Source organism: Sphaerodactylus townsendi, linkage group LG11 (assembly GCF_021028975.2).
Source record: "Sphaerodactylus townsendi isolate TG3544 linkage group LG11, MPM_Stown_v2.3, whole genome shotgun sequence".
Lineage (NCBI taxonomy): Eukaryota > Metazoa > Chordata > Lepidosauria > Squamata > Sphaerodactylidae > Sphaerodactylus > Sphaerodactylus townsendi.
Genome location: NC_059435.1, coordinates 39,145,756 through 39,167,066, shown reverse-complemented (window position 1 = coordinate 39,167,066; position 21,311 = coordinate 39,145,756). Strand labels below are relative to the sequence as shown.

General features: G+C 41.9%; 1 protein-coding gene across 1 annotated transcript in view; it reads left to right on the top strand.

The window, feature by feature from the left end:
* Window positions 1–1,547: 1,547 nt before the first annotated feature.
* Window positions 1,548–21,311, top strand: part of CHN2 (chimerin 2) — a 152,218-nt gene continuing 132,454 nt past the window's right edge. Inside the window, exon 1 of the mRNA XM_048511874.1 lies at window positions 1,548–2,108. Coding sequence (XP_048367831.1) covers window positions 2,060–2,108 — 49 coding nt within the window. The 5' untranslated portion in view covers window positions 1,548–2,059. The remainder of the gene's footprint in view (window positions 2,109–21,311) is intronic.

Below are 21,311 nucleotides of genomic sequence, written 5' to 3'. Positions count from 1 at the left end.
AGAAGCTTCACCCGATCCTTGACTACTAGAAAGTGTTGAATACATTTAAATGTTTATTTTGTCATCAGTGCCCTACAGAACTTGGCTCAGTTCGAAGGTTTCAGCAAACTACTGTGTGATCTATAGAGCAACCACTAGAGGGAGTCTTGAATTAAGGTACATTCACCAGTATTGAACTGTCAGAGAGGGCAGTCAAATGGTCAACTCTCCTTTGCATCTGGAGTTTACTCTTTCTTGGAAGTCTTGCCAAAGTTGTTCCTAATGATACAGTAAAAATAAAAGGGTGCTTGTACTCAGAGAGAGAGAGAGAGAGAGAGAGAGAGAGAGAGAGAGAGAGAGAACTTACATAACCTCATAAATATACTGGGAAACAGCTTGGGTTCTTCAAGAAAAGATTCCAAGGTCTGACTCCAGCAACTGATCCCAGTTAAACACTGATGCTAATTTTTCTTGTCTGTGATAGATACTAGCGTGGCTGTGTTAAATGTGTAGGTGCTTTGATAGCTTACTTCATATTTGATAGCTGACTTCATATTTGATTTCCTGTGCAAACTGTTCCTGTGCAAACTTTTCCTGATTTCCTGTGCAAACTTTGATAGGTTACTTCATATTTGATTTCCTGTGCAAACTGTTCTGCCAATAAAAAGTTCTCTGTTTTAGGAGGGTGAATTTGGAAAGATTTAATTACAATTTAATGTAATCCCTATAGATGAAATCTGAATCTGCAAAAAAAAACCCCACAATATTCTGAACTATTTAATTAGTATATTCCATATTTCTCCATACCATTGTAAACCTTTTGTCAATTACAAGGTTATGCATTAAACACACACTATGAATACAGCCTTCCCAGTTTGCAATAATGGTATGGAACTCTTTCTGTTAATTTTGTACCTACTTTTTTTTAAGAGCGTTTCCTTTTCTCAAACCTTAATGGACCAAACCAAAGGCTCATCTATTCGATGGCCCACAACGGCCATAATTTATTTAAAAGAGTTGTTGATTATATGCATCTATACAAAGGGAAACACGTATATAATATATGGAGGGCATCTGGCACTTTTCCCCTCCTTCAAGAAAACCAATGTAGACCCAGCCCTGAGGGTACCGCCCGTTTTATTTTCAGTCCATTTACTGATCCCATCCCTAGCAGAGAGTTTGCCTTTTCCAGCAGGACAACAGACTGAGAGGGTGGACATTTTTTTTCTTTCCCCCGCAACCTCACGGTCTTCTTCTTGTTCAATCCCGGCGGGTTCAGCCCCCGTCAATGTACCCTCGAAGCACCTGGACACCTGGCGCCGGGCATCACCTCCCCCAGCCCAGCTGCACACACCTGTCCTCCTCCCTCTTCCATTCCCGTTCCAGCCGTGTGAAGGAAGGCTGGCGAAGGAAGGCGCGACCCAATGCTGGACCAGCCTCGGCACATGGACCGCGCGCCGTGCCAGCCAGCCAGCCAGCCAGCCAGGCGAGGGTGGGTGGGTGCAGCGGCTCCACAGGGGCAAGGCTCTGGCCAGTCGCCCTCCTTCGCCTCGGGCGGGCGGCTCAGGAGCCGGGCGCGGCAGGCGGCGCTGCTCCCCTCCTCCGCGGCTTCCTTTGTGTGAGTGAGTGAGTGAGTGAGTGAGGAGAGCCGAGGCGCAGCAGCAGCAAGAGAAGGAGGAGCCGCTGCTTGTCAAGCCTGAGCCGCGAAGGCGGTGAAGGGAGCCGGGGGCGGCGGCGGCGAGGAGGGCGCAGGCTGGCGCAGGCAGGGCGGCTCGACTCCCCGGGAAGCCTCCCTTCCTAGGCGGGAGAGGAACTGGAAGCCGCGCGGGTTTCTCTTGCTCCGGGCTTCTCTCCCCAGCCAAGGCTGCTCGGGGCGCCAGCAAGCCGGCCGCGGGAGCGCGTCCTTTGGCTCGCCAGCCAGCCGAGCCCGGGCGGAGGCGGCGGCGGCTGCTGGTGCTGCTGCTGCTTTGCTCAGCGAGGCTCCCGCACTTTGCCATGGGCCGGGGGCAGCAGCAGGCGCAGCCGGACAGCAACAGCTGCAGCCCCTGGGCCGGTCACTGAGGAACCCTCAGCCAGGAGGATGGCCACGTCCAGCAACTCCAGCTTGTCTGGCTCATCGGTGTCCTCGGGTAAGTTTGCAATTCTCCCCTCCCCTGACCACCGCCGTCCCTTCTTCAGGCAGGATCCTCGCAGTGCCATCCTGGGCAGAGGCACATCCCCCGAAGGAGCTCAGAGGGGTGGCACTGAGGGTGTCTTCTTATGCATAGGGCAGTTTGTTTTCTGACGTTTTCACTTCGCTGGTGGCTTGTGGGTGGCTCTGCTAGGGACCCCCCCCCCCCCGTTTGCTGGCTTTACTTGGCTGGTGCACAAAGAAGGAAATCCTAATCTTGATGCAGGATGCTTTTATTCCACTTGGTACCTCAAAGAGGAGGAGAAGAAAGAACAAGTGGAATGCGTGGGGGGCCACTGAATTTAGAAGCCAGCCAAATGCATCCTTATGGGAGGAGAGAAATCATTCATACCCAATCGACTGCCCTTTTCCTTGGACCTTAAATAGGCAAGAAGTTCCTAAACCCAGACCCTTCCAGTGATATTTCATTCCTGTCAAGGGAGACTTGGCAAAATGTCACTGGGTCGCTTCAGCAGCTAGCAAAACTGGGTGTCAGGTGTAACGCTTGCTAAAGCGCAGTTGCTTTCTGGGGAAAGAATTTACAAAATAGAAGCCCTTGCAACCTCTAAAAATATCTGTGCTTGGTTGAGCAGTTTGTTCCAAGTGTGATGACACCTGTACAGTTGCCATACCCTATGCAGCTAGGAGTGCAGTTTCTCAGAGACCCAATTTTTCTCTCTCTCTCTCTCTCTCTCTCTCTCTCTCTCTCTCTCTCCCCCTGTGTGTGTGTGTGTGTGTGTGTGTGTGTGTGTGTGTGTGTGTGTGTGTGTGTGTGATGATGCTTCATGTTGGGTCAGTCTCACAGCAGCTTTGTGTCAATTCCTTGACTATATTGACTTGTGACAAGTAGTAGCAAGGTGAGAAGCAGCACTTCCTATAAATATTCAGACAAGGAGAGCACTCCTAAGCAGGTCTATTCAGAATCCTAGTTCCCAGTCAGGTCTATTCAAGGGGGGGGGGGTCCCTCCACCGCCCACTCAAAAGTGTTCTTGGGGTTGCACTGAATTTCCTACCTCAGAGGGTACTCAAGTAGATTTTTTCCCCCCTATAACTCCTGATTATTATGAAGAGGACTGAAGAAAAAGTATAGCCACAGTCTGCTGGGCAGCAAAGAATTTACAAATCTTCTCTGAAAGGTGATCAAGGATAACTGATCCGGCACTTGATAATTTTGCCTAAGACAAATGGAAGATCTTAGTCAAAAGATGCCTATTGTGAGGCTCCTTTCTCCTGTCAGAATGCTGTCATTCACACACCGTTTTTGTGACAGTTTTTTTCAGTTTATAAAATTAGACATAAGCTGCTACTCTGTTTACAAGTGTAAAATTTAGTGTTAATAGGGTATCACAATATATAAGCAAACTGGTTCCATGTATTTTAAAATAAGGACTACAATTAGAACCTTTTTTTGACAGAACATGTAGAAACTCATTATCTGAACACAATTTCTATGAAAAGAAAGCCTCAATTGGACATCTTATGTCTCACTGTCTGCTTTGTTGCTGGGATTTTTGTTAAAGAGACCCCAAATGGGATGAATCTCACACATTCACATTGGATCTGGAAACAGTGAAACTGGTAACATGGAATAATCAGAAACTTGAGTTTCTTATGCTGGAGAGCAAGGCCTTACAATAAATGAAATAAAACTAAAATAAAATAAAACTCAAACTTATTTTTTTCTTGTATTATTTTTGCATTTCAGAATCAAATCAATTCTTGTAATTCTCACATATTTAAATGTGGCAGTCATGGATACAGTCATTAAAACTTTCCTCCTATGCAATATCCATTTTTTTCACTTCTGGACTTTTACTCTACAGCAGAGAAAAGCGCCACCACACAGTCAAGCCAATGGACAGTCATCAGGAATTGTGGCATTTCCCTGTTTTGTGACTTTCAATCCTTACAATTAATCCTTGGCACTCGCATATGCAAAATATATCCCCCTTTGCCTGAATAGAAGTCTTATTATACATGTACACATTCATAAATAGATACAGACAATTAATTCATAGGGGAAAATGGGTCGTGGGTGCTCTGAAAATGGTAATGGGACACTGATAATACCATTTTAAGCACAGATATACCATCTCAAGTCATTTGAATTCAATGGAATTAGAAGGGTATGTAATTCCTTTTAAGATTGCATTATGGATATTGTACATATTTGGCATGAAAAAAATTAAAGGATATTAGCCACGGGAGATTTGATAAACTTAAAATCTTATGGTGACAATTGATTTGGGAGATAACAGTGAATGTGAAGTATGTGGGCAGAGATGAGGAAAGAGAAATCAAATCTTTGACATATATATTTTATGGAGAAAAAGAATCATTATGACATTTACATAGAAATACCATCTAGGGATGTCATTGCATTATAGTGCTCAAAGGTGTGTACTTGTGCATACTTATCCATTGTTAAATAAAGTTTCAAGTTCACTAAGGCTACAAGCCACCTCTAAAAATATTGAGAAATGAGAAATGATGTTGGAAATCTATGCTCAAATGGGAAATATTTATGTTATTCTGTTTTTACATATCAGCATCCTGATCTACATACTGTTCCAACTTTGGTTGGTTCCTGGTCCTTACTTTGGAACTTCAGATGGTAGTTGTTTATGTATCCTTGGCTCCATCAGAAACTGGTCCAATAAAAGATAGGCCCACTGTATTTATTTTGATTTATTTTGTATTATATGTCAGTTAAATTATATGCTAGTGTTCTTCCTGTACAGTGAAGTTTCCACTTTCAGTGAGTCCACTATATCTGATTTAATAAAGCCACATTTTGGCTGTTTGTGGTTGCATTCTCAAAACTCAGCAAGTTTTGAGCTCTTTTTAATGACATGTAACCACCCAGTTCACTGTTTAAATGTACATCTATAGCATATTTAATGATTAACATACAGAGAAAATGTTTTGCAAATGATATATAATTATTTCAATTCATCTGACTTTCCATCAGAAGATGACCCACTGCTTACAGAAGAAAAACTGTGAAATGGTGGTAGATTAATGCAAGATATTCGATGAGTTGCATATTTATACATGACTGCCTTATACTGCCGTTTTGATAGATGTGACATTCAGGATGCAGAGCTAAGGATCAGTAGTGTAACAATGTAAAATCATGTTATGTTTCTTTTCTGTTTGGAATCATTAGGCATTATTTCAGTGTCATGGGAGAGACGCCAGTTTCAGGGAACACAGATTGGTACCTGCAGAGGGTTTTTTTTTGCTGTATTCTTCTTGGGAAGGGGAAACTCAGAGGCTTGTGATCTGACCATTTACTACTGATTGGGCAGCAGTAGTCATCAGGTTCTTTTGCACAATAGCTTTTGTGCTGACTCATTGTAAAGAAGCAAGAACTGAGATCAATCTCTCTGACCATTAAGATGTTGGAATTTCAGCAGCAGTGCTCTTAAAGTCACACACCTATTCTTGGCTTAACTCTATGTAGCTTTCCCTCCACAGTAGTAATTGCATATAAGTCATGCCAGATCCAGTTCCCACTGAATTTAGGGTGGTCATATAGATGTGGGAGCAAGCTGTGGTTTAAAAACCAAAAGGGAGCAAATCCATAGTTCACACAATTAACGTTTCTCAGACTTGCAAGCAAATCAGATTTGGACATCTTATCTGCTGACCTGTTGGTGTTAAAAGATCAGCCGATGTTGCCGGTCTCCATGAAGTTTTCTACTTTGACCTGATCTGGAAGGAGTTGTGCAGGCAAAATGACTACCTGGCATTCTTCAAGTTGTCAGTTCAATACCTTCTGTGGACTGAAGTCCAGAAAGGCGGGGTAATTTGCCATTTGGGTGTTTGTCTGGGATGGGTACAATATGTCCTTGGCAGGTATGCTAGTGGCAAATCATAAGGATGTAACTGAGTTTATGAGTTCAATTACTTCATTGTTTGTAAAGCACATTATAATAGCTACAAAGGTTATCTACACCTTCATACGTTTAGCGGTGACCTTTTTAAAAAGGACATTTTATTTTAATTTTTAAAAAATGAAGATGACATTTTAGTGGCACTAAAAATGGGATTCTGAGTGCCTGTTCATAAGAACAATAATTTTGTTCATAAGAAAGTAATTTTGCAATATTGTAAACATTTCAGGGAAGGAGCTGATATCCATCCAGTCTTGTCTCTTATATACCAGTTATCATTTTGAGTCTTTCTTTTTTTGTCATTCCAAAAGGCATGAAATTATCCTGTCTTTCACTTGATGTATTTATAGCTATCCAGTGTGGTGAAGATGAAAAATCAGAGCAGTCAGGTGAAAAATTGTGCGCTGCTTGGTAGGGTTTGGTTTAAGGGTTTTTGCTTTGGCTGGTACAAACAGTTAGATTTGTAGCCAGATACTATGAACCACAGTGGCACTGTGATATTTCCTTTTGATCCAGCCCAGCCCAACTGTGTCATTTGGGAAGTTAATGTGGCTCCATACAGGATTGTTTGGAGAGTGAAAGCTCAAAAACAGGTAATATCCATTCAGCTCTGTGCAGCATTTTTTCTAGTCATTGTAAATAGCTGTTTTCCTGGCTCCTCAAAATCACCACTATGAGAGAAAAAGTTCCAGCTCAAAGCCAACAAGGGTAATGCATAAGCATATTCCCGGTGACTAGTATCTTTAGTGACAAATTTGCAAGGCTGTAGTTTTTCATGACTTACAAGCAAAGCTTGATTTTTTTCTGCCAGGTACTTACGCTGTCCTAGCTGTCTCAGCATATGACACCATTTGGGATAGCCCCTGGGAAAGTAAAAATGTAGGCTGATAGTGAAGCTATCAACAGTACCCTTGTACTGTTGTATTTAGTTGAACAGCATAGTGCAGCAGATTGCCACAAGCATGTTTGGGTGAAATACAGGGAAGAGTTACTAAAATAGAACAATATCCCTTGTGACCTCTAGTGGTCTCCATGTACTTCAAGACCACTAAACAATTATGTAACTTATCGACTTGTTTCCCTAGAATCAGTTCTATTTCTTCAACGAATCCAGTTATACAACATGATAAAGGAGTGGAATGCAACTGTTGTTTAAACCAGCAGCTTTCCATCCATAGATGAGGGCCCTCATGAAATTCCATGGGAAACTTCTCCAGTTGCATCATGAGCCCTCACAGAGAAGCCTTTTTTTTGTGGGGCCTGGGGGGAGTATCTGCTATGTAGATGGTGAGGGTACTATGTCTCCTGTCTGCATTGGTTTGCATGTTGAGATGAGCATCAGGACAGAAGTAAACAGTTAAATTCTAAGAACACTGTTCCATTGGTTTGACCTGAGAGAGATCCTGAGTTTAGTGTTGCTCTCTTAATCACTCAATGGTGAAAAGGATTTCTCTATGACTTATTCCTCATTACAGCATACCTTCTAGTACTTGTGTTTCATCTCCAGGATCCCAGTGTTTTCCAGATGTTTCAGTGGCTTCTCCCATCAGCCCCTACCAGCATGGCCAATTGGCCATGCTGACAGAGGCTGATGGGAATTGCAGTTCCTGAACATCTGGAGAGCCGCAGGTTCCCTACCCCTGCCCTAGCCTTATTGTTCTGTCACCTCTTTGAGTCACATGATTGTCATGCCATATGCCTTTCTGTCACATGCTTGCCCCTCAGTGGGGTCCAGATCTGGAAATGTCTGTTATACCTAATAATTTATAAGTTGTGCCTTCTAAATAATGAAGTCGTGCCTTGGGAAAATGCTTTTATCCTGCCTGTTGAAATGTAAAGAGTCCCCCTTTACATGAGTCCCTATAGGGAGGTGGGCATGGGCAAAAAATTATTGCTCAGGGATACTTAGTTAATTATTGCTTAGTGTTACAGTGCTAGGGATACAATGCTAGGCAAAGCATTACAGGTCACTATGCCAGGAAGTGAACTTATACCTCTAACAGTAATTATTTTTGCAGTGATGTTAAAACTGAGGCTCTGTAATAGGGTGGTGAGTTTTGAAGTATCACATGTGCTTATAGCAGTTTATTCTGACACTAATTCCTCTTGTATGCCATGAAGGGGTTGTGGTGCCCAAAAGAGTAAAAACTGTGCTGGTAGAGGCCTCACGAGCAAGTGCCTCAGAATGGTTGAGGTCCTAGTGGTCTGTTATTCAGGAGTGGGCAAGCAGAAGCTGACTGGTGCCAGTTTGAGTTGCAGACTTTAACTGCTTGGATTTAGTATTGTGACTGAACAGGATTGAGCATTTATACAGAACCCTTTGAATTGACAATACATTATTTTGGTCTCCTGCAGTAACCAGACAGTGGCAATGGAAGTATAGGAAATAACAGCCTACTGAGTTTATATAATAAGTAGCAAATGAGAGTTTCTGGAAGTTAAATGTGCTTCTTCAACAAAATTTTAATTGGATAGTTACTTTTTCTCCAAACTTTTCTGCATTCTCCTCTGGTAGGTTCCAAACCTTGGTGGTTATATGTATTTTCAATATTGGAATACTTCTGTATTATGTAAAATGGAACCAGTTGAAACACCAGTCAAATATTTTGATAGTTTAATGTGTACACCACTCTAGGGAAATTACTTTTGTGCATCAATGTCTCTTCTGCTCTGTGCAATGTAGATTCTACCTTGGCTCCCATGTCTGTGGTTTTTTAAAGATGAGACTTGTAATTTATTCATGTATTTTGTGCATTAAAACCACCAAAGGAATCACACTAGGGTATTTTTCAGACATGTACTTGTATTTTAAAAGGATATATTTGGCTTTTACTGACTTCAGCAGGCACAATGTGTGACTGTGAAAAAAATCTGACACTTCTGTTTAAACATATTCATTTGCCTGCTAAACAAACAATGCAGTTTAACTGGAATTAATTTAATTAAAATTAATAATATCAACACGTAGCATTTCCAGTCTTTGTTTCTAAAATGCTTTGACAGTATTAAGGAATTAGCTTTCAGATGGCTGCATTAAAAGACAAATCCTTGAAAACAGACCCAGGCTAAATGCTTCTAACCAAAGGGTGCATAATATACGAGTGTACATCATTGCAGGAGTGAGTCCACAGTGCAAGAGTATTTACTCCACATTTGACACTTTTCAGCTGCCTCCTGGGATCCAGCTCAAGATTATCTCTTCTAGTTTAGGGCAGATCCCAGATTTTGCACTATTGATTGGATTACTCTTTTGCCAATCACAAGGCACCCCCTCTCCTTCCTAGGCTGGTTCATCATCTAAGCAATCCAAGGAACATCTTGGGATATCACATTATGACAAGAGTAGTGGGGTAGGAGGAGTCAACTGACTCCAGAAGCACTGGTAACACTACTAAGGTTCATTTTCTCTCAGTTAGTGGCAGGAAAAGTATTCAAGTTGCCTCTCAGACCTACCCACTTCCAAGTGCTTGTAGCAGCACTTGGGCTCACCTTGCCCTGGCTTTTTAGTACCATATTGGGAAGCACTGGACTTGGTTTGTGCCTGCTGTTGTCCCTCCCTGACCTTTCCTGCCGCAGTCCTGTTTGGGGTGGTGTAGAGCCTTCATTGTTCAATAAGGACCTGGGAGACTCAGGTTCAAATCCCCACTCAGCTTCAAAGGGTGACCTTATGCCATTTGCTTTCTCTCAGTCAATATGATCTCCTTGAATGAGAATCAGGATGAAATGCCAAGATAGACTAATATATCCTACAAGCCAGTCTTGTGTTCTGTTTATAATTAGTTTTCCCTACACTTATGAGTGAAACTGTAGTTAAAGGAAAGTCGGCTTGGTCTACCAGTGATGGCGAACCTATGGCACCCCAGATGTTCATGGACTACAATTCCCATCAGTCCCTGCCAGCATGGCCTGCCAGCATGGGTCTAAGCATACACTGCCTACAGGTATCTTCCAAACAGCTTCCTGAGGCCCACAGAGCTCAGATTGGTCAGTGCATAGAAGCACTCCATTTATTTATTATTTGGCAACTGTTCTTGTTTTTATGGGATTGGGCTGGTTTCTCTTTCAAATCAGTGGGAGCTGGAGAATAAATCATAGAGTCCTTTCTGTTTCCTTTGACAGGAGACACTGGAGTGAGAAGTCTTTTAGAAAAGCTTGAATTCTGAGAGATGGCTTAATGAATTTTGTATTATACCCGTGGAAGCATTCCAGCTCACTCGAGAAACAATGGAGATGGCTCTGAGCCACACTGTTATCTTTGTTAGGAGTTTTTTCCCCCAGGAATCATTAACCAGGCCATTCTTGTTAGACAATAGTTTTATTCAAGTACAGACTCTGGATTTTTTCTTTACTTTTAGGTAGATATCATCATAATAATATATCTTAATTTTTTGCTGCTATAATCTTGTTATAATGCTACTGTAATCATGTTATAACATAATGTCTTCCACGTTAAAAAAGCATGCTGTGTCCAAAGTAAAGACATTTTCAGTGTCATCTTAAGCAGTTTATCCTTTTAAGCCCACTGGTGTCAGTGTACCTGGAAGAGTATAACGTGGTATGATTGTACTGCTTAACCCCTGTTAATTTCAGCTGGAAAATTAACCATGGTCTTAAGTCTTTCCATTTAAATCAAAATTAAAAAAAAACACTTTACTTATATTCTAATAAAATGGAAATGATTGTTAAAGAAGGTATACATGTTATCTTCCTGTTCAGTTATAACATTTGTGGTTATGTATGTATATTTTCGTTTCTGAGGAACATTGACTTGCAGGTCTGTGAAGGAAAATATTTTTTTAGGAAGTCAGTTGGGGTTTCCAAGTATGATATTTGTAACATGGATAGCATTATGTATGTATTTTTGACAATCTAATGAAATTGAGTCTGAGCTTAGGCTTGCAGGTCCAGGGAATAAATGAGCCATAGCCCTCCACTAACAAAATGTTATATTTAGGATAGTGAAATAGACAGCTCGAGCTGCTTCACGTGTAATGATCAGGACCATGCCACCTGCTTGCTTCTTTATCTTCTCCATCTCTCTTCCCTTTGCAGGTTTTAGTTTTCTGCCTGATATCTCACAGCAAATCATGGTCTTCACAGGTCCTCTAAACAGGGTCAGCTGAGTGAATTTTGCCACACAGTGATGCCGCACTGGGCTTCAAGACTTGGATCTTGGTGTTGGTGGCAGGAAAGGAGATGGGTTGACTTCTCCTCACAAGCCATTCTCCTCACACGGACTCCAAGACAGATTGCAGAGGTCCAGTTTTCAGGAGGGTGCGGGGTGTTGACACTTCTCATGTCACCTTCGCCAACCTCAAGGCAGACTGCAGGGCCTATTCATGTAGCAACAGCATAGGTGTGGTGGGAGGCAGCCTCAGGTGCAAGCCATGCCAATCACCTCTTCCCTTACCAGTTTGGCACTCCAAGCAGTCACTTGGGTCATTTGGGCAATGAACCATCCATGATTGAAGGGGGCTTTTAACTTTGGTTTGGAGGGCAAGAAAAAAACTCTGATGATTTGGATGTTAACAGCATACTGTAGTTTGTTATAAATCAGGAGATGAGGCAAGGAATCAAAGAATGCAAAGGGATAAGAATGGAAGGGAACAAGAGAAATAGAACATGTAGGTCAGCAGTGGCTCTCATGATTGAACCATCATTTAGTTTTGCGTGTGAATCAGGCAGTTTGCTGTAGTACACAATGGCTGACTTGGTGGGCTAGCTGGCATTCCTATCTAAAGAACATAACAAAAGCCCTTTTGGGTTAGACGAGAGTCCATCTAGTCCAGCATCCTGTCTTACTCAGTGGCCAGAGAGTTACTTTGGAATACCAACAAACAGGGCACAGAAGCCAAGGTTTTCCTATGATGTTGCCTCTCGGCTGACTTTCACAGGTTTTTATCTCTGACTGTGGAAGTTCCCTTGGACACCATGGGTGGTAGCCATTGCTGGACTTATCCTTCTTGAACCTGTCCAGTGTCTTTTAAAGCTATCTGTGGAGGGTGAAGCTGGGAAACAAACTGTTCCTTCATTGTTTAATTCTGAATATAGCAACCAACAGAAATATATGTCCAATAAGACAATGGTGAGTATTAATATTGTAGCAGCAGCAATCAAGCAATCAAGGAACCTTTATTGGCAGTCATGATACAGTGTTGTGTACATAAGGTTCATTCAACTGAATAAGGAAAGAAAAAAGTGACACAAGATTATGGATATAAATTTAAAAATATAAAATTAATTTTATACATTAAAAAGAAGAGAAAAAAGGGGAAGGACGGTATTGTTCAAATTTTACTCCTGGAGCTTTGGATTATGTACAAGTCAAGAAATTTGGCAACTGCATCATTTACATCGCTGCTGTATTAATATTGTATAGTAAAGCTTTTTGTTGGTGTAATGTAAAAATATTATGTTAACAAGTATAAATCTGTCCATCTACATAAATCACTTTAGATGTATCCCCAATGATGCTTATGGGAGTTATGCACTGTGTCCATTATAATGCATAATAGTAGTTGCTATGAATATTCCTGTTCTTGTTTCTGATATTTAATTATGAGTGTGAATTAGAGGTAGTTATTACTATGTATGAATAGATGTTAACCAAGGTCTAAGGCTGGTGGTTGAGATCACCAGCATTAGCTATTTCAAGGGATGTGTGGCACTAGCCTGTAGATGTTGCAGTTTCCTTGTCTAATGTAGATTTTCAAATATTATGTCACCTTACAGAAGCACTTTTCAACTATATGTAAATGGGACTCAAATAGCTTATTTACTTTAGGAGCACAAAAAGGATAATGGTTTCTAATGGTTTCTACAGACAATCTGGTTTGCAACTAAATTCTAAAATGTTACTTACCTGGGGCTGCCAGCTTTGCCAACTTTGTGCTTGGAAATACCTGGAGATTTGAGGCGGGAGCCTGAAAGGGTGGGCTTTCGGGCGCGGAGTAAGGTATAATGCCATGCAGTTCACCTTCCAAAGCAGTCGTTTTCCCCAGGATAAATGGAATAAATGTTTTAAATAATAACCAAATGAATAATTTGTTAATGTATTTTGGAAATCAGTTGTAATTCTGGACATCTCTAATTCCCACCTGGAGGTTGGCAACCCTAGGTTTACACCATTCCGGTTCCGGTTCTGACCCCAGAAGCAGCGGTTTGGAGGAGCTCCACACTAAGGCTTGGAATTTTGCCATTTACAACTATAATCAACACCTAAATTATCCAAATTATCCAAATCCGAGCTGTGGGTTGATAAGTTTTATGATGGGCCATAAAAAACGGCAGAGGGAGATAGAAGGGAACTCCCCACCATATGCTAAGCAACCCAAAATAATGGACTTTTTCCAAGTAAAAACAACTAACCGCTTTGAAGCTTTAATGGATAAAGAGGAGGAGGAGAATGTAGAGAAACATCTCGAAATTCTGAGACTAGGAAGCTCAGCGAACATCCCGGTGATATAATTAATAAGTCTAAGAAAAAGATAAATACAGTGAAGGAACAGGATACTAATGCTAATGAAGTGAAGGATTGGAAGGATGTTTTCAACTTATTATCTCTCACTATGGCTACGACCGAATACATTTTTAATGAGCTAAAGCTGATAAATAGTAAGCTGGATAACCGTAACAAATTAAGGTTTACATCTTGATATCTGCCCTAGCATAATTGTCTGCATAACCTTTACTGATATCGGGTTGTATTTTACTATCCACTCAGCTTACCAAGCAAACTTCCCACAAGTGTAAGGAAACTCCTTACAGTAAGAGAAGCTTTTCCATCCACAGGAAAATCCCTTAAGCTGAGCAGAATGAAAGGATATAATCCATTTTGTTTGGTGATATGTCTTCCTAAATCCTTGTTTATTCATGCCATTAAGTTAACAAGAAATGTTGGTGTCTTGTAGAAGATACCAAAGTGAGAGCTGCAAACCAGCTGAACTAGATTTCTTGGCTTTAATAATATATGTGCTTCTTAATTCTGAAAATTGAACAACAGAGAAATAGCTTGACAAATGGAAAGTACAGCTCTTATTAATACATTTCAGGATAACAATGATAATACTGAGAAGAAGAGTGAGGTTTTATTTTAACAGCATGATATGGACAACAGGATACATGAAGTTTCAGATTTTATTTCTTGAGGAGAATTGCTTGGCAGGCAATAGCATCAAATGGTGTTAGTATTCAGTAACAGCTAGTATTCAGTTAGTATTTAGAATATGGGTGATGTAAAGGAAATGGAGGTCATGTTTTGAAATGCATGTTGTCAATTTTTTTTACAGGGGGTTATTTGAATGCAAAGACCTTTTGTCCTGATACTGTCAGACCTTTGTGAATGCTTGATTGTAAACACAGAGAAAATGTTAAGGGCAAAAAGACTTCCCCTTTTTTTAGTTTGTTCATTGCAACTATGAAATGTACTGGGCTGTTCGTATAAGATGACAACCCTGAATTAAAATTTAAAACTATTTTTGTCCCGTGGAGGTTGTACAGAAATTTCTGTTAGGTTTGACATTTCTGCAAACAAGGGAAAAGATTCATGCCCACACTGCGTGCCTTACCAACATTCCTAAATTTGTGTGGACATAACCATGCAGTAGATGCCCCCATCACACCAATCTGGCAAGTCAAATTATGGTTATCCATAGATTTTTTTAGTTGGGTTGAGAGTAGCTTAGTGGGGGCAGCTACCAGTAGCCCTTTGCTTAAGAGCAGAAAGAAAACTTTAAAGCAGTGCAAATGGTGGGATTCAGCAGGTTTGCACCACTTTGGCAGAACCGGTTGTTAAAATAGTGCTTGTAAACAAACAGTAGTTAAATTATTTAAATCCCACCACCAGAACCAGTTATTAAATTATTTGAATCCCGCCACTGCTTTAAAGCATTTGCATTTTCATGATTTTGTGGTTGGATACAGGCCAGTCATTTTTGCAATAATTAATAACAACAATTAGTAAATTATTAATAATTGTGTTTTAAATTTCAAATTGTAGTACCTTAATGAGTGTATATGCTGAAGCCACTTCCTTCTTAACAGTGTGCTCTTCTGCAACTGTATACAGTAGAACCAGAAGTTTGTGCAGTAGCTTGAAAAACTCAAAGAAGCAAAGTCTCATTCATTATAGGTCCCATGGGAAAATCAAGTAGTGGGTGTGCCCCAGAACTATTGTGCTTGTGCCGGAGAAACAGGCTGATCGTGCTCCAAGTAGCAGCTGAAAGAGGCTTGTTGATAAAGGTTTCTAAATACTCGCTATTCCATGCTTTTCTGCCTTTTCAACATATCTGAGAATCTGCTCACATTAGCAGATATGTAGCAAAATACATTTCCCCTAAAAGCACTTGCATGCGGATGTGTGGAGACTCATTCCAATAATGACAAGAACACATCTTTTTGTTGGAAAAGAAATCGGCCGCAGCCCAATTTATTTAACATATAACTATAACCTTGAAGCTGGGCGAGCATAACAGAGCACATCCTGACCCCCAGGCAGCAAGTCGCTGAACCTGGTTACAGGGCAGCCCCAGCTGACCCCTTAGGCCCTTCGGACAGCACCACTGTCCAGTACATTTATTTAATTTTATTTATTTTATTTAATTAGGCTTTTATACCGCCCCATCCCCGAAGGGCTCTGGGCGGTGTACAGCATGTAAAAAGACAGTATAAAACAGGTTAAACATTTAAAAGCAGCGATAAGACCAGAAATTTGGTTTGCACAGTCTCAATGGATTGAGATATAATTAATAAATAGTTAATAGTTAATTGGTGCCCAGTGTTCCACATTTAAAATTCCCTCTCCCCTAGGAAGGGAGGCATGGCGAGTCTCATTCGATGGTATGTGGCCTAGATGTCAGGGCCACAGGGAGGAGGGGGCACCATTAGCGGCCGGTTTCTCCAAAGGCCCGGGCGCGGAAATTCGCCGTTTTATTAAGGTTCTGCGGAACTCCCCTGTCCCTTATAACCCGGACAGCTGGTGGTAGAGCGTTCCACCAGGCCGGGGCCAGGGCTGTAAAGGTCCTGGCCCGTGTGGAGGCCAGCCGCATCGCTGAAGGGCCAGGGACCACTAGTAAATTGGCCTCCCCCGACCGGAGAGGCCGTGTAGGGACATATGGGGTGATGCGGTCTCGATAATGGAACTGGAACAGGAAGTTACAAGGTGCCACATGTACTCAAAACCATTTTGTGACATCCCTTCCTGCTGGGCAGCGAGCTCTCGGCGCAGCCCCAAGGCTTGCCCTCACGAGCTCTGTCACCACCGCAGACCTCATATGGAGGCCCCCGATGTGGGAAGGTCCGGCATGCAAACTACTGCCTTCTCAAATAGGATGTGCTCTTATGCCCAAACCGCCCAGTGAACTGCGACAAAGCAAAGAGGACGGTCCCTGCTGATGCAGCCTCTTTTTGGCTGCCTGGTTCCAGTCAAGTGCCGGTACCCGGCCACATGATTGTTTCGGCCGGCCGGCAGGCAGAGGAAGCTTTTCATTCCTTCCTCCCCTGCTGCAATGGCGCTGCCAGGCTGAAGCCTAGGGCGTGCTTTCTCAGCCTCTTTACTGCTGTGCACGTGTGAAAGGCAGTGAGAATTTTGAGTCTGAATCAATTAAGAAGCGCACTGGCAGGTGGATTTACAATTGCATTTCAACCTTCTTTCATTTTACAAGGGTTATGTAAAACATAATTTTGACATAATAAAATATCATAAGAGTTATGTAAATATCGGCCTAATTGGCTGATGTTTGACATACTTTCCTCTAAGTGGGAAGGTGCTTCACAGTAGATGCCAAACATGACTTGTCCAGGCCAGTTCAACAACTACACTTTGTCTATAAAGGACCAAGCATTGTTTTCACATTCAGCAAGTGACTCCTTCATTGGGGCTCGCCTTGTAACACTGCAGGCTATTATTTGCCTGTGCACTGACTATTTTTTCCATTCTTACAAGGCGAGATTGCTATAAGCTAGTCAGTAAACAGGTCTAGTGTCTCATTGGTTTAATAGCTGCTTCACTTCTGGAATGCATAATGTTAAATATAAACATTGCTTTAAGTGCATTGCTTTAACAGAGCATTTCTCTCTGTTCTCCTCTCTGCCTTTAACTGACACTCAACTGACTTCAGTCTGTGTATGTGAAAGCATATTCAGCCATAATCAGACTTGCTTGGTGCTGATGTGTATGTGTTTGACCATTTTTTAATTCTATAAAGTAGCATTTTTCTGCATAACTGCGGCACTCTTACTCAAGTTGTGTAGAACCCTGTGTCTTGTTTGAAGTTCACAACATTTCAGCTATCAAGTTTGCATTAAGAGGGATGATACTGTAAATATGCAATATCTTCATGAATGTTATTGGATGCCAGGGACATGTTTTGACATGTTTCATACACTGTGTTAAGAATTCGTGTTGGCTCATTCTATTGCCGAGCAAAATGTTCAAAGCATGTAGATCTTTACCAACAGAAACTGGAAGACACATAATATCCATTTACATTTAGTATCTCTTTCCTTCTGCTATTTGTTCATTGCTTATCAAGCATTTTTACAATAGCTGATGTGCTAATTTCTGGCACACCGAAGCACCTTGTGGAGTGACAGCTGTTAAGGTAAACAACTTTAGCATTTCTTTCTTCCAAGACAAGCAAAATATCATACCTATTTATTGCTAATGGTCAATGACACTTGAAGGATATACATTATCCATGTTTTTTGAAGCATTTATGGCACCAGCCTTACTGTAATTAAGAATATGTTTCCATCCCATGTGCTGTGATGTGATGTCCAAATACTATTTGTCCTAATCCTATACAGCTGAATTTTATATGTAGCAGCAGATGCCAAAATCAGCTTCATCACTGTCTTGAGGTCACTATGCATGTGGCCCCCAAAACGCACTGATGGTATGTGAAAAATTACTGAAAACTGGGTTGGTGATCTTCTAATATTTGAATTACATCTCTATAATAATGTTATGGATGATTTTGCTGACAATAGACTCTTAGCTTCTGATAGAGCCAGTGTGGTAGTGGTTAAGAGCAGGTGCACTCTAATCTGGAGAACCGTGTTTGATTCCCTCTCTGCCTCTTCAGCTGTGGAGGCTTATCTGGGGAACCAGATTAGCTTGTGAACTCCAACACATGCGGCTGGATGACCTTGGGCTAATCATAGTTCTTCAGAACTCTCTCAGCCCCACCCACCTCACAGGGTGTTTGTTGTGGGGGGAGGGAGGAAAGGGAAAGGAGACTGTGAGTCTCCTTGCAGGAGAGAAAGGGGGGATATAAATCCAAAACTCCTCTTCTTATCTCTGTACTATCTCAACATATATTACAGTTGTTCTGGGGCAGCTTCACTATCTCTAGGGATATTCACATCAGTTTTTTGTTTCCCTCCAGAATTCTATTTTTTATTATATTGCTGGGATTATTTTTATTTTCTGCTGCACAGTGCATTTTTTATGCTAGGATTTTTATTGAGTGTGGGTAGCTAAATCTTAAGATTCCAGTATACTGATGCCAGTATAGGTAGTCAGTAATTATATGCTTTCCCAATAGACAAAAGAAATCCCTACAAACAAGGAGCTGACAATTTTGCAAATGAACTGGAATCCATAGTGACTCTGCCTAACCCACCAATCACAGAGCAATATGTCAAGGGTGTCCCCATGTCAGCCATATACAGGAACAGCTAACCAACACATGACAATACAATATCTGTAATCTTGCTCCATCCACCCACAGAACAGATCAAGGGAACAACAAAAGAACACACAGCATCTTCCACAGTCTGAAGGACTATAGATGCTCAGTAGCAGCCCTGCACATACCACAATTTTGGGGGAAGGAGGGTTGATCTTTTAAAAACATGCACTTTGTTGACAAATTGACACAAAGGAAAGCAGCATAGTCATTCCAACCATGTCATCTAGACATCTCCATGGATCAACTGGCAGAATGAAGTACCAGGGGTAGAGCAAGGGGGAACTGCGTCCGGGACACACACGCGCCCTGCACCCCTGCCGCAGTGCCCTGCCCCCTGCCCCAGAATGCCCCGGAATGCCCCCACCGCACCCTGGCCACACCACATCCTGGCTACCTGGGGTGTTGCACACACCCCTGTCCCGTTGGTGCTACACCACTGTGAAGTACTATGGAAAAGCTGTCCAAGTGTGCTGGTCTTGCGTGAAGATATTAAAAGTACCTTTTTGTAAAAGCAAGGCAAGGTAGACATTGGCCAATTATGAAAAAAGTGCCTTGAAAATTAAAAAAAGGGGGGGAAAGCTATATATTGCCAGAATTGGCAGGATCAGTTGAGTGTAACCACATACTTTTTCAGGCTGAAAAGGCACCCAGGATTGGAGCCTGCAAAGCAAACATGCCAGCAAAACCTTAAGCAAAAAGCTGCAGGCACAGAGTATCTCTGCAGCACCACAAAATGTCAGACGCCAGCAGCAGAAGAAATTGACAAGACAGCTTTAATGGTCACACAGAAAAATAAGACGGGAAAAATAAGACGTCTCAGCTCCTGCATTCTGCATAGCAGAGGAGACAACTTGAAGACTAGTTCTAGAAAAAAAGGTGGCATTTTAGTGATTTCAAAAAAAAAAGACAGCTTGAGCAAAAATAAGGTGTTCTGAGGATGTCTTGGGTTATCCTTACCACTCCCAGTGTATGTCCCACACAGAAGACAGCTGATGTTAGTAATAAGCAGAGCATGGGAATTGATTCCTGTCTACCAAACCTCATTAAAACAGAAACACAGCTGTGAAGCAATCCAAACATTTATGGAAAGCATCAGGAGTGGAGTTCTGTATTGAAAGTCAGATTAAATGGGGTTGCCAGCTGTCTTGTTTTGTGTCTTTGAAAGCTGTAGTATCAGAGGTAGTGTTGTCCCTATGACTGCATACCAATGTTAGGTACAGCTGTAGTGATCACACAGCTGTCTGTTAAGTGGTGCAAGCGCAGGGCTGGAACAAGGGAAGGAAGCAGAACAGCTAGATGTACATGGACCATGTATGGTTCAGCAGGTAATTGGCAGTGGACTGTGAATGGGGTACATCCTGACCTCTACCCCTGTTGGAGAACAACCTTAAAAGAGCCCCAACAAAACCCCAAACCCACCGGACAGTATGAAGTTGTGTTCTGCAGATGCAAAACACAGCAAGTGGGCTTGAGTACTCTGTACCTGGTGCAAGCCAGAGATCTGACAATGTAGTGCTACCTAGGTGCTCTTCAAGCTCCTAAATCTCCCATGTTCCCTTTAGGAATTGAACATTTTCAAATGGACCTGATGTGGAGCAATTGTGCCAGTGCTTATTTCTCCCTTGTATCAAGTTTTATTGGAACATTGGCAATTCTGTTAGGCTGCTCCATTGCAAGGGAAAAGGTGTCATGCAAGACAAAAAGTGCCATGGTCAGCAATAGCAATGGTTAGAATGGAGTGGCTAGTCGTCAGAAGTGTTCTCTGTTTCCCCAACTTGCATATGAAGTTTCATTGGCATGACATTGTGTTGGCATCACAGGGAAGTTATGCAAGCACATCTCCAATGTGCATAATTACCCGGTGCTCCCTTTGTGGCAGTCACTTGTTAGTGACTGTTCAGGGACAGTGAGTTGTAGAGCTGATGTACAGTAGTACATGTTCTGTGTGATTGGGAGAGATTTCCAGCAGTAAGAGTCTGAGGTACGGAATTTCCCTCCCTTATTTTCACATATTGTCTATATATTGTCTATGGGCCCCCAGTTTGAGAAGCAGAGGCTTCAGCCCCATGTTTAAGTCTTCGTATGGAGCACCTGTAAGAATTCTGAGCATAAAAAAGTTAGCAATACACTCTTACAATGTTTGTTGTTCTCCTTGACTGTTCATACAAGGTACTCCCTTATGGTCCAAAATGACTTTCTTTGGAGTGCCAAAATTTCCGTGTGTGTTCTAAGTGTGCACAGTGTGAGGCCAGAAAAATTGTAGTCCCCTGCCATGTGTCATAACTGGAGATAGGAGGATCCTGCAGTGGTTTAGATAGCATTCAACTATCAGAACTGTGATTGGCAGCAGATATGGTTAATATCTTAAGCCATGCTAGGGCTGTGTAGCTATGGTAGGAGCTAGAAATGTAGAAGACTGGATTTTTAAAAACTGTCACAGAGTTCACTGGGAGTTGACCAGCTTTTTCAATGGTGTAATATTATGCCAGTGATAGGGTGGAAAATGGATAAAGGGAGTTTGGGATGCCAACTAATAACCATGTCATGCTTCTTGCAGTAGCTATTTGTTAG